This window comes from Chiloscyllium punctatum, chromosome 19 (assembly GCF_047496795.1).
Source record: "Chiloscyllium punctatum isolate Juve2018m chromosome 19, sChiPun1.3, whole genome shotgun sequence".
NCBI classification, from domain to species: domain Eukaryota; kingdom Metazoa; phylum Chordata; class Chondrichthyes; order Orectolobiformes; family Hemiscylliidae; genus Chiloscyllium; species Chiloscyllium punctatum.
Window position 1 is genome coordinate 68,739,176 of NC_092757.1, and position 13,538 is coordinate 68,752,713.

Sequence of the window (13,538 nt, forward strand, 5' to 3'; positions counted from 1 at the left end):
GGTAGGATCTGGGATGAGGTGGGGGGGGGCAGTGGGAGACTTGGAAACTACTGAAGTCAATGTTGATGCTGTGTGGTTAAAGGGTCCCAAGGCAGACGATGAGGCATTCTTCCTTGAGTCGTCAGGTGGCGTGGATTTGGTGACGTAAGAAGTCCAGGTCTTGCATGTCCTTGGGGGAGTGTGAGGTAGAGTTGAAGTGGTTGGCAAGAGGGTTGTTGGGTGCATGTGTGCCAGAGATGTCCCTGAAACATTCCGCAAGTTGGTGTTCTGTCTCCCTGATGTAGAGGAGAGCAATGGATACAGTAGATGAGGTGGGTTGACCATGCAGGAAAATCTCTACCAGATGTGAATAGATCCTTTGGGGCCTTGGATAGAGGTGAGGGAGGTGGTATGGGTGCAGGTTTTACATCTCTTGTGGCAGCTAGGGAAGGTGCCTGGGGTGGAGGGTGGGGGGCATGGATCTAATGAGGCGGTCACAGAGGGAATGATCTCTGTGGAACAGAGGGAAGGAAATATGTCTCTGGGTGTAAGTGGCTGAAATGGTGAAGGATAATGCGCAGTATCTAGAGATTGGGGTAGAAGGTGAGGACCAGGAGGTTCTATACTTGTTGTGGTTGGAGGGGTGGGGTTCAAGGGTGGAGGTGCAGGAAGTGGAGGAGATGCACTGGAGGGCATCGTTGATCAGATGGGAGGGGAACTTGCAGTTCCAGAAACAGGAGGCCATCTGGGATGTCACAGAGTCATAGATATATACAGCATGGAAACAGACCCTTCGGTCCAACTCGTCAATGCCAACCAGATATCCTAACCTAATCTAGTTCCATTTGCCAGCACTTCACCCATAGCCCACTAAACCCTTTATATACCTAAATTATTTATAAACCCATCCAGATGCCTTTTAAATGCTGTAATTGTACCAGCCTCCACCACTACCTCTGGCAGCTCATTCCTTAAATGCACCACCCTCTGCATGAAAAAGCTACCCCTTAGGTCTCTTCTATGTCTCTCCTCTCACCCTAAACCTATGCCTTGTGCAGCCTTCTCATGGATGGACCCCCAACATCTCACTTCCCACTCCAGCTGTGGAGCACAAAATCGACTCTTAAATAACTTGAAACAAGATAAACAATAGATGAAAACTAAATTTGGCAGTTTCTATGCATATCATTTTTAAGTGTGACCCTAAATCATGAGTACTGCAAGCAATTTAATCTTTGAAACAAGAAAAATCTCAGTGGGTCTTTTTCAAGGCAGCAGTTAGATTACAGTCACAAGCAAAAACACCTTAGATTATTTTTTCTCTAATCTCGAGGGATCTGAAGTTAACTTGTAGAGATGTCATTGACTTTGATTACTGTGGATAGATTCAACTATACTCAAGAGATTTTAGGAATTGTATAACTATGTTTTAAAACAAAGGAGAAAAAAGGAAATTAGAAACTTATTCAGTTAGTTTTAATCAACAGAAAAACCATTGTGTTTGACCTTCATAAGAACCTGTCTATAACCTTTATCTTGCTGAACAAACAAGAATTTTATATAGTTACAATTATCAGCAATTTAAGTGCTAACTCATGAAGCACGAGTCTCTGCTTTTATTGCGCAAGTATAGAACGATCAGTTCCTTACTCAAGTTGCTCTTAACACTTTTCAGCAGATTTGAAGTTGTGTCTTCTGTAGCAGATGATTTTGGAAGTAAAAAAAGATTTTTGAAATGCTGCTATGCAACCTTTCCACGTGATCCTGATTCCGCTGTTCTGCACAAGGTATATAACTTTACTTTCTGCAAAACAGCTATAATAGAAATTAGGTAACCCATAACATATACGTTTCTCATTAGGCTATTGATTTATTTTAAAAACCCAACACACAACTTTGAAGTGCAACAATAAACTATTCTGTGATGGAAAGACGTAAGTTTAGAATACATTCAGGGAGAGCTATGTCATTGAAACTTTTTGTCTCGCATGTATCAAGATAAATACAAGAATGCCAAAATTTCAGTCAGCAAATTGTATGTGCTTGACCAAGGTAGTGGCATAGAGAAAGCAATAGGAATTAAAGATTCCCCAAATTCCTAGGTAATTTGGAAAGGTGCAAGACTTGAAAACATTGCTTATTTGTGAAATACAGAAGGATCCTTGCATATGACTATGTTCCTTAACCAATGTAAATGTCCCTTGTTATGGACCAGGCCAGACCCCCTCAAAACATTTCAAGGAAGTAGCCCAGACCCAAACTTTGCTAGTTGTTTTAAGCAGGCGTAGAATGGACATTCCAGGAGTGATGCAGCTGGTCAAACCGCTCAGTTTTAAACAAAACAATTTATTTACAAGATTACCAAATCAAACATAAATAAAAGAGAACAAAATATAGAATAACTTAAGCTATCTGAAAACCCAATTGATTATCCCAACGTAATGATGCTGTTCCACATAACAATCCACATAAACACCCCTTGGCACAAAACGAAAAAAAAAATCAAACACAGGGTCTTACAGGAGAGATGTCAGAGAGAGGGAGGATCAGCATGGACCTGCTTCTGTGGGCCCAGCAGCTTCACAATGACTGACTGCTTTCAGTGAACAGCCAGACTGCTAAAACCAAACCAAACCAGAGTAAAGCTGAGCTGGGAGAACTGGCCACACCCGCTTCAGTGTACAAGTGTTTCTTTAAAAACTTGAAAGCTTTTGCTTGAGGCAAATCTGATAGCTATAATCAAACTGACCCTAAAACCCTTCAAACCTGGACTTTTTGGAATCGCTGCTTTTAATGACCTCTCTGGGGAAAAAAAACCCAAGGACAACCATATCTTTCTAGCAAGTACCCAATTGGAGCAGATCAAAATTATCTTGCAGGACAATGGTATCCTGATCAAAGTTATTAGCTTATATCACAAATTCACAAATGGGCTAAATGCCACCACTTTCAGATTTGCAAAGTATCCAATTCAAGTCCTGGAGAGGCAAAGCACCCAAACATTTTGAACAGGTTTAAGTAATACTATGCAGTGGCTATATGAGTGGTAATTTCTACTAACAGAAAGCTGCTTTGAATCCAAGGACAGTTAGCCCACCAGAAAATCGAGCAGTCATGTTTGAAATTTAGTGCTGGTGCAATGCTAGACATGTAGGCTGTATATCCCAATGTCAATTCAAACTGCAAGTTCCTCCACTTCTTTGTTGGCTGCTGGGTCTTAAAATTTACTTCGAGTTTGAAGTCTTATATCATCTTAAATTCATATCGTAATGAGCTCGGCAATTATGAATGCTAACTCTTAAAATAGGCGTTGTTAATATTACATCAGCTGCCTGGACAACCTTTTAATTTTCTTTTAATGACATGTGGGCATCACTGGCAAAGATAGTTTTTTTTGTTGCCCATCCAATGGCCTTGAAGGGGGAGGCTTCAAAGATTACTTAAAAGGGCATTTTAAGAAGTAACAAATTTGCTTTGGGTCTGGAGTCACAGCCAGGCCAGATTCAATTAAGAACATCAGATTTCCTTCCCTCCAGGGCTTTTGTGAACAAAATCAGTATCAATGATAAATTCATGGTCGACACAATTGAGACCCTCACAATTTCAGATTTTATTGTCTGAATTGAAGTTCTATCATTTATCCAAACCAGGAGCCTTTGCTTCTGGATTATTAGTCCATTATCACTACCACTGTCTCTTCCCCAGCAAACCCCATACTTAAAATATTGTAACAATTTCAGGAAAAATACAAGAGGTTGCTCATTTACATCATCCATGCCAATACTGTTTTAACCTCCTCAGCCCATCTGGAAATATTCTTGGCATTAATGAGGTTGCTAAATTATTTCAAGTTAATTCTCTACCATGATTAATTCAGACAAGAATATTACAGATTTTTTTTCAGTGCTTATTCTAAATCTATGAGCGAAGGGTCATGGGGGAAGTATCATCTGCAGAATGCCCTGGAATGATACATCCTTCATGCTGGAGGTGCAACACAATTAGGAAAACAATTGTTATTATAATTTGAGGTTATCTCCACTTTCCCACTACCAAAGTTATTTTCAGGCCCAGAACAGGAATGTCCTTTTCCTATAAAATAACAATCATAAATGTACTGAACAATATCTGTAATGTGCAATCTTCTCCTGAAATTGCAAATGACAAAAAGACTCTTGACTGGAGTATATACGCCACTCATAAGAAAAGCCTGCCAAGCCAAGAACATGGTCTAAGATTTATGCAAACAAAAAAGCACATTATAGCAAGAGTGAGTTGCATTAGAAACAAACAGAGAACGGAGTAACTCAGCTGATCTCGCAACATGTTAACCTCAGGTTTCTGAAGAAATGATAACATGAAATGTTAATTATATTCTGTCCATGGATGCTACCAGATCTGGTGAGTTTTTCCAGCATTCTGTAAATTTCAGATTTCCAGCATTTGCAACGTTTTGCTTTTATTCAAGTTATACTTGGAAATGGGTGAACATTTGCCTGAAGGTTAGGTGCAATTTCTTGATTCAACATTACTGCTGACATATATTGTGAGCTAATATTTCACAACTAAGTAGTGTGAACACACTAACTTGTCACTTTTCAGACTTTGTCCTCACTTACTCCTATATTTCAGATGCAGACAACTTATCGTGTTAAAATTTATTTTAATGAAAATTTTACTTCAAAAATACAAAAACAAAATTTTGTATGCAACTGTATAAATAAATCAATTACATACATGAACAGCACTGTGCAGTTGTTCATGCTCCAATAATTACATATTTTACATGGAAATGCATAGATAGAATCACTATAATTTTAAATCACAGCCCACAGTTCGCCCCAAGAGCATTTAGGGAAACAGGGTTCTTGTTCATTCAAAATCTCTGGGAGATTACTTCCAAATCCTCATTCATAAAAATAAAAATAAAAAAGGTCTATGGTGATTTTTGCCATGAATAAAACTCAAGGGGAAAATGGATACATTCACATTTCATTTGTTGATACTTTTGTAATGTCTGTATGACAACATTCTAACATTATTGCCATCATTAATGGTTACATTACCTCTTCGCATATAGCATATTTGCATTTTAAGTTTCTAAGAGTTTACAGCTGGAATAGTGGCTATAAAATGAAAATTAATGTGGAATAAAGAACTTATATCACTGGTCAAGAACAAGATCCATGAGAAAATCTGATCCTGAGATATCTTCTGAGAATCTGCTTTTCTGAGAATCAGAAAGGAAGATATCTGACCATCCTGGAGTTAGGATCTCACCTGCAGCAAAACATAATACAATAGAATATTTTTTAATGCAGTTCCTCTTGAAAAATGATAAACTACAATTTACAAAAATTGTTCTGACTGCTCTTTTGTGAAACATCAGCCACTTTGTGTTAGATTCAATTATGTTATGGTAAAATTTGATTTTGTATTATGAACTAAAACAAAAATTCCAATTTGGTTGTGGAAGATTGTGCTACAAGAAAAGCTCAAAAGTTGAAGTGGAATAAATAAAATGTGAAAACTGGAAACTTTTAACATGTGGATTAGCAGCACACATGGGTTGTTTGTCTTAGCATAAGAGAAAACCCAAAATAATGGTTACAAATTTTGTTTATTTTTACATTGGATCTGGGCTTTGCGGACTAAACAAACAATTTTTATCCAATCGCTCGAGGTGTGGTGAGCCATGTTCTAGTTTCTTTATTCTCGTAAATAACTGTGCACATACAGCACTCATACTTCTAAGCTGTTTACCTACTTCAGACAACTTAAATGAACAAAAATGAGTTTTCCTAAATGCTACAAATGGGAAAAAAAATTCAATCCAGATTTGCTTGAGTGACAAGGCGACTGTTTTTCTTCTAATGGAGATGGAATAAGAAAGGATTTTTTTTTGGAAAAGGGATAGGAAAATGCAGAAGACATATAATCTAAACCTTAAAAGCGAAGAGACTGGAGATATCTTTTTAAAAATTGAACAGAAATAAAACATCTAGACAGTAGTAATCACAAGGATTAAATCACGATGAGTGACATATGCACATAAATGCGATGACGGATACACAAATACAAAAATCGAAAGTAACAGGGGAAGATGGTGATGATGTGGTTATATCATTGGACTAGTAATCTAGGGTCATCCAGGTTAACATAGGGAACAGTCTGGGAACATAGATTTCATCAATTGCTGTGGTGGGTTTTGAGCCTAAGTTTAATAAATAAAAAAATGAGAATTGAAAATAAGTCTCAGTCATGATGACCACAAAACTTTCACCTTTATCTAAACTAAATTGTCATAAAAATGATGCTGAATGAGAATTAATCTAAGGATGTAAATAAGAACACATTAACCAAAACTGAAATGCCATGAATTAATAAAGGGATGAATTTAAAATTAAATCCAAACAAAAGCATCATCATCACTAGACTTTTCTCAACCCTCAATAGCTACATAATCTCTGAAAACGAAAAGTTACAGGAACATTCAATAAGGGAAAAGGCATATACAAACTACATAAATGATAAGAAAGGATGTCTAAAAGAGTATTAAAGTAAGGTAAGATTGAGCCACTGTGGTCTGCCAACACATGAGAATGACAGACAGGAAAAGTTCAACTGAGCCAACAACCCTGCCACACTCCTGAGGAAGGGTCACCAGACCCGAAACGTTAATTTTGATTTCTCTGCCAGACCTGCTGAACTTTTCCAGCGACTTCTGTTTTTGTTTCTGCCACAGTCCTGATGGCTAAAGCATTATGATTAGACAGCTTCAAATCTCTAATGGGTATGTAATCTCCCAAGAGTAAAATAAAAACAGGGCAGATAAAGAGTGGAGAGGCCTTTTTTTTTTAAACATTCATTCGCAGGATATGGGCTGTGCTGGCTCGTCCAGCATTCACTAACCAGCCCTCAATACAGGGCAGTCAAGAGTCAACCACGTTACTGTGGGTCTGGAGTCATACATAGGCCAGATCAGATAAGGACAGCAATTTCTTTCCCTAAAGGGCATTAAGTGAACTGGATGAGTTTTTCTTTCTGACAATCCACAACCGTTTCCATAGTTATTATTAGGTTCTTAATTTGTTTTTTTTTCTTGAATTCAAATTCCACCAATCTACCATGGCAGAATTCGAACCTGGCTTTCTGTGAGATTAACTCTCTGGATTAATTACCTATCAATAAAATCATTAGGCTGTGCCCCGCCTTTTCTCTTAGTTTCATTCTGATCCCCTCAGGTAGTCAAAACCAGTTCAGGTGGTCACTGGCCACACATACGTTAACTGTATCTTCACTTTTATGAGATGTTAAACTTATAATACATAATAATGAAATGGCAGGAATATTGAATGTATGCCTTCCATTCTATTTTTGCATATCTCCAACTCTAATGAAGAGTGCAGGAGGGCATACCCAGAAGTGACATGCCAATTTAGAATACAAGTCAACTTGTGTGCAAACAGTGTAAGCACAGTGTTATAGACAGAGCCTCCTCCTGAGGTACTCAGCATAACAGATACCAGGCTTTAACCAATTTGATTAATTCCACACAATAACAAGGATTGATTGAAACCACTGGATACTGCAAAATCTACAGGCCTTACAATGTTCCAGCAATAGTACTGAAGATTTATAATCCAGAACAAGCTGTGCCGTTGCCAAGCTATTCCGATAGAGCTACAAGACTGGCAGCTATGAACAGCGATAAAAATTGCCAAACTATGTTCCACCCATAAAAAGCAGATCAAATACAATTATTTCTGCATCAGTCTCCTCTCAATTAAAAAGTGATTGAAAGTGTTGTTGACAGTGCTATCAAGCAGCACTTTCTCAGCAATAACCTCTCTCGGATACTCAGTTTGGGTTCTGTCAGGTCCATTCAGCTACTGATTTCACTAATCTTTGACAGAAGTTTGAATTCATGTGAGTAAGTGAGGGCGATTATTAACGACAGCAAGATAGTACTTAACCAAGTGTGGTATCAATGAACCCTAGCAAAACTGGAGTCAATGGCAATTAACCTCAAAACATTCTGCATTTTGGAATAATACTTGGCATAAAGGAAGATGGTTGTGATTGTTGGAGGTTAGTCAATCATCTGAGCCCTAGGTCATCATTGCAGGAGGTCTCAGGGCAATTGATTGGGCTCAATCAATTTTAACCTTTGTTCCATCATAAGATTAGAAGAGGGGATGTTTGCTGATGATTACACAATGTTAAGCACCATTCTCAACTGCTCAGATACTGAAGCAGTCTGTGTCAATTTGCAACAAGTCATGGACATCATTAAAAGTTGGGCAGATAAATAGCAAATAAAATTTGCACCACACAAGTGCCAGACAATGACCATCTCCAACAAGAAAGAATGCAACAGAAAAGAGGACTTAAATTGACATTTAATTACATTACCTTACTGAATTTCCCATGATTAACACCTTGGGGTTACCATTGACTAGAAGCTCAAGTTGATTATACGTAGATATTATGGCTCCAAGACTAGAGGTTGAGCATCCTGCGGTAAGGATCCCGCCTCCTGACTCCTCAAATTCAGCCCACCAGTCACAAGGCACGGTGGTGGAATACTCTTCAGCAGCAGTCCCTCTCAGAACTTTTTTCTACATGAACCTTGGAGGTCCATTCATGGCAGTGACTTCTGGAACACTGATCGCAGTGTGTGAAACATTGAAGTGGATGCACACGCATATGTGCAGCTATGCAGCTAAGTGGGAATGTTGCTCTCCACTTGCCTGGATGGTTTCAAATCTAACAACACTCAAGATGTGTTACCCAATTTAGGAGAAAGCAGTCTGCTTGATTGGCACCCCGTCTCACACCTTTAACATTCACTCCCTCTACCACTACAGTGGCAGCAGAGTCTACCGTCCATAAGATGCAATGCTACAACTCACCAAGGCTCTTTAGACAGCACCTTTCAAACCAACAAACTCTACCACCTAGAAAGAGCTACATCACTTGCAAATTTCCCTCCAAGTCCCACAGCATCTTAATTTGGAACTTTATTCTGTTCTTCCACTGTTGCAATGTCAAAATCCAAGAACTTTGCCCTTAACAACACTTTGGGTATACTTACACCACATGGACTACAGCAATCCCAGAAAGTAGCTCATTACCATTTTGTCAAGAGCAATTAGGGATGAAGGTGATGCCCACAGCCCACAAATGAATTTTAAAAATCATTGCCTCAATTTCCAATGGTGAAATTACCAAAGAGGAAAATGACAAAAGAATATCCCAGAGGTTGTAAATTCAAATCTCTTCAACCTCAGCCCTACTCAGATAGATATTTAACCATCTTCTATCTTATCTTCCCAATTCTGACAATTTGTTCTAAACTCCACACGTACTACAGATGAGATTGTACTTTTGAGTAATTTGATATATTCCATGTTTCTAATCTTGTACTTCCTCTAGGACTCCTCTGTGTCCTTTGCCACTGTCTGATCTATTGTGAAATTTAAAACCCCCAATATTAGCCATCTAAGCTGTGCTTACTCACTTTGAAACAATTCTGAACATTATGTTCTCAGCATCAGTATACCTGTTGACATAGGACCTGTGCTGCATTGTGAAAAACATCCTATTGTCTATGATTCCTTCTCTTTGTATTTTCCCTGGGCTATTCCCTATCCCACTATTTGTCAGTATGCAAGAATTAAACTACTGATCACTAATTGATCAATTAAGTGACTGAATAAATATAAAAGAAGGGACGAATGGTACTGGGGTTGGAATGAGGTATGAGACTTAGTAGCCAATGAACTTTATCCACAAGGAAAATTTCAGGTCAATTTCCCAACAGGCTTAGATCCAAACTTGCACAACTGATCACCAAATTATTTCCTAGACTATCTCAACAATTTTGAAAAAAAAATTACCCTTCCCCAATTTCCAATGCCTTCAACAAGAGTTTTAAATCTATAGTTTCTAACTTTTATGAAAATCTATTAGTGTGGAATGGGCCAGCAGATCTATTACTGCTGTCCACTTTATCCCTTTAAATTAGATTCCACGTATCTCAATTTAAGTCTCATTTCGAATTACCGACATCCACGCATTTTAACATTCTCCATCTTTGATTCAGATTCTTTAACCATCACTGTAATTTTCCATGTGAGCAGATCTCCTGTAAAATTTATTTCCAGTATTTTATCATTGGAAGCCCTCTATCACCTCAATCATTTACATATTACATCATCTCCCTTCATTTAGCTTAAGTCACTCTCATTGCAAACATTATCTCTCTAGTCCACTCACCACCCTTTATAGAACCAGCATTAATAAAAGGACATGTGGTGTCTGTTGTGCATAAATTTTTGTTGGAAATGTCTTCACTGAATACAAGTCAGGCTTCCTCTGTCACATTGAATGCTATGTTCAAGCTACTACCTACTTTCATTTACATCTGAAACATTTAATTAGATTTGAGACCTTGACGAAGATTTGTAGCTCAGGTTGTGGATCAGGTTATTGGTTTGCTCGCTGAGTTGGTGGGTTTGCTTTCAGACATTTCATCATCATGCCTGGTAACATCATTGGTGGGCCTCTGATGAAGTGTTGATGTTCTGTTCCAGTTTCTATCTATTTTTCTTGGTTTGTTGTGGTGGGTGATATCATTTTTGTTTCTGGCTCTGAGAGGTTGGTAAATGGGATTCAAATTGATGTTTGTTAATGGAATTCTGATTTGAATGCCAGGCCTCTAGGAATTCCCGTGCATGTCTTTGTTTGCCTATCCCAGGTTGCATTGTTCCAGTCGAACTGGTGTCCCTCTTTGTTTGTGTGTATGGATACTAGCGATAGTTGGTCATGTCTTTTGGTGGCTAGTTTCCTGCCAGTTTATCCAATGTAATATTTATTGCAGTCCTTACAGGGTAATTTGTATATCACGTTCATTCTGCTGGCTGTGGGTATGGGGTCCTTTAACTTAATCAGTAGTTGTTTCAGTGTGGTAGTAGATTTGTGGGCTACCTTGATGCCCAGGGGCCAGGGTAGTCTGATGGTTTTCTCTGATGTGTCTTTGATGTATGGTAAGGTGACTACAGTCTCTGGACATGTTGAGTCTTCCTGCTTAGGTCCGTTGTGCAGGAATCGGTGCACTGCACATATCTGCTAACCATTGTTCCTGAAGAAGTTGTATAAGTGTTTCTCCTCGGCTTGTTATAGTTCCAGGTTGCTGCTGTGTGTTGTGGCTCATATGAATAGTGTCCTGATGCAACTTCATTTGTGGGTGTTGGGATGGTTGCTTCTGTAGTTGAGTATGTGATCAGTATGTGTGGGTTTTCCTGTAAACACTCGTCTGCAGTTCTTCATTGGCTTATCATTCTACTATGACATCCAAGAAGGGGTGTCAGTTATTGCTCTTTCTCTTTGATGAACTTCATATTGGTGAGAATGCTGTTTGTGGGTTTGCGGGTTTCTTCCAGCCTGTCACATTTCATGATGATAAAGATATCATCTACGTAGCAGACTCAAAGCTTAGGCTAGATCATGGGAATGGCTGTTCATTCTAACCTTTGCAAAACTGCTTCCATTATAAGTCCTTATATTGGTGACCCCATAAGTGTCCCGTTGGTTTGTTTGTACATGTTGTCGTTGAAAGTGAAGTGGGTGTGAGGCACAGGTCCAGTTGTTTGAGGATGCTTTCCTTGCTGATGGAGTTGCTGCTGTTAAGGGTTTGTATCCTTGGTTTATCTCACAGTGACACCAGTGTTTCTTTAGCTAGGATGATGTTTGTTGATGGGGCCGTTATGTTGAAGGAAACCATGACCTTATTGTCCTCGATCTTGACGTCTTTGATGATGTTAAGGAATTCCTGGGTGGAGTGGATGGAATGGGTTGAGTCTTCTACCAGGTGTTTTGGTTTTCATTGCAGTTCCTTTGCTAGCCCGTATGTCAGTATGCCAGGAATTGAGATTATGGATCCGGGGCGGGGGCCCTTATTTGTGTTCCTTTGGTAATCTGTAGAAACAGTGTGTTAGATCCTTCTGGTTTCATTCTTTGGAGGTCTGTCTTGTTAAGTTCACCTGTCTTGTGTAGTTTCCTCAGGTGATTCTCGAGCTGTGGAGTTGGGTCCATCGCTGACTGTTGGTAGGTATCGGTGTCAGTTAGGAGTAAGTTCATTTTTTCAATGTACAGAAGAACCTTGATTATCCGAAGGACACAGGCGGGCAAGTATTTTGTTCGGTTAATCAAATTCCGAAAAATCAAATGCCAGATAACATAGTTTAGCCACACATCGGAACCTTATGACTTTGCTGGATAATCGAATTCCAGATAATTGAGGTTCCTCAACACAATGTTCTGTTCAGGATGATGGTCATGCATCCTATCTGTCCGCAGGTAGGATTACAATGTTTCTGTCTTTTGTGTCTTTCTAGGGCTTTCCCTACAAGCATCTTTAGGATGTTCACTTCTTTCTTTCTGCTTAGTGTTAGTGCTACCATCTATCTAATGGCCTGTTGGGTTTCTTCTGTAAGTCTACTGTCTTTTAGGATAGATTCCAGTGCTGCCAGAAAGTCCTTTTTGTCCACATCCCTGTGGTTGTAGTTTATCCCTCGTACTAGGACAGCTTTTTCAGTATGAGTGTAGTCGGTCAGATAGGTTCTTTATCCAGGCTCTGATTTGTTCATGTCATTGCTCTGAGAGAGTTTGGTTAGTTTTTCTTATAGGGCCAGTCTCCCTTCCTTGTCCTGGTCTGCTGTTGTTTAATCTGAAAGCTCATTCTAGTGCAGTTGTCCATTCGTGGTTGGTTGCGTTAGTGATGCTTCTTTGAATGGATGTAGCAAAGTTTAGGTGGGACTCAAGAAAGAAATTGAAGGCTATCCAATGTAATGGGAGGTAAAGGGATCTAGAGAATCTTAGAGTCAGGGTAATGTATCTGGGAGTTGTAAATCCAATGTAAGTTAGTCATGATGGAGGTGATGACGAGACAAATGCATGCTGTCACACTTTGAACAAATTATGAATGATAGAAAGTGACAGGCCAGCAAGGAAAGCACTGGACTAGTTAACAAAATTAACTTTGGGGGTCTGTGATTTGGGCAAAAGTGGGTACCTGCTGCATGTGTAGAAGCAAGGTGGCTTGATGACTAGTAGAATGCAAGGATTTTAAAAACCCAGATGAGGATTGATCAGGGTGCTGAGGTGATGAATTGTTAGGTCCATTTGCATGTACAGCCATGTAGTGGGATGACGGCAAACAAATTTAATTTATGATACGAGCTAAGGACCATGGTTTTGTTCTTCTGGTTGGTGACTAACTGCTCACTCATCAAGAAGTGAGGTGCATTTGAGATTTTTTTCTTTTTTTACAGCTCAAAGCCAAAGGGCTGATTGAAATGGTAGAGGGATGTTACTGGGTATCATCAATGTAGACATGAAAGTTGACAGAAAGCCTTAAGATTATACTGTTAAGAAACAGAATTTTAATAAAAGGCCACTAGTTAAATACTTTGGAGATCACAAAGTTATCAACATTCTTATCCTTCCTTTCCTTCAGGCATATCTGCTGCAAAGCAGGATTGGAATCTGCATAA

At 39.1% G+C, this 13,538-nt stretch overlaps 1 protein-coding gene across 2 annotated transcripts in view; it reads right to left on the reverse strand.

Moving 5' to 3' along the window:
- Positions 1–4,672: 4,672 nt before the first annotated feature.
- Positions 4,673–13,538, reverse strand: part of LOC140491446 (protein-tyrosine sulfotransferase 1-like) — a 68,919-nt gene continuing 60,053 nt past the window's right edge. Inside the window, exon 6 of one of the 2 annotated variants that reach the window (XM_072589622.1) lies at positions 4,673–5,259. Coding sequence is in view for 1 of the 2 variants with exons in the window: in XM_072589623.1 (XP_072445724.1) it covers positions 5,248–5,259 (12 nt within the window). In the remaining variant the exon portion in view is untranslated. The remainder of the gene's footprint in view (positions 5,260–13,538) is intronic. The other variant, XM_072589623.1, reaches the window with a different exon arrangement.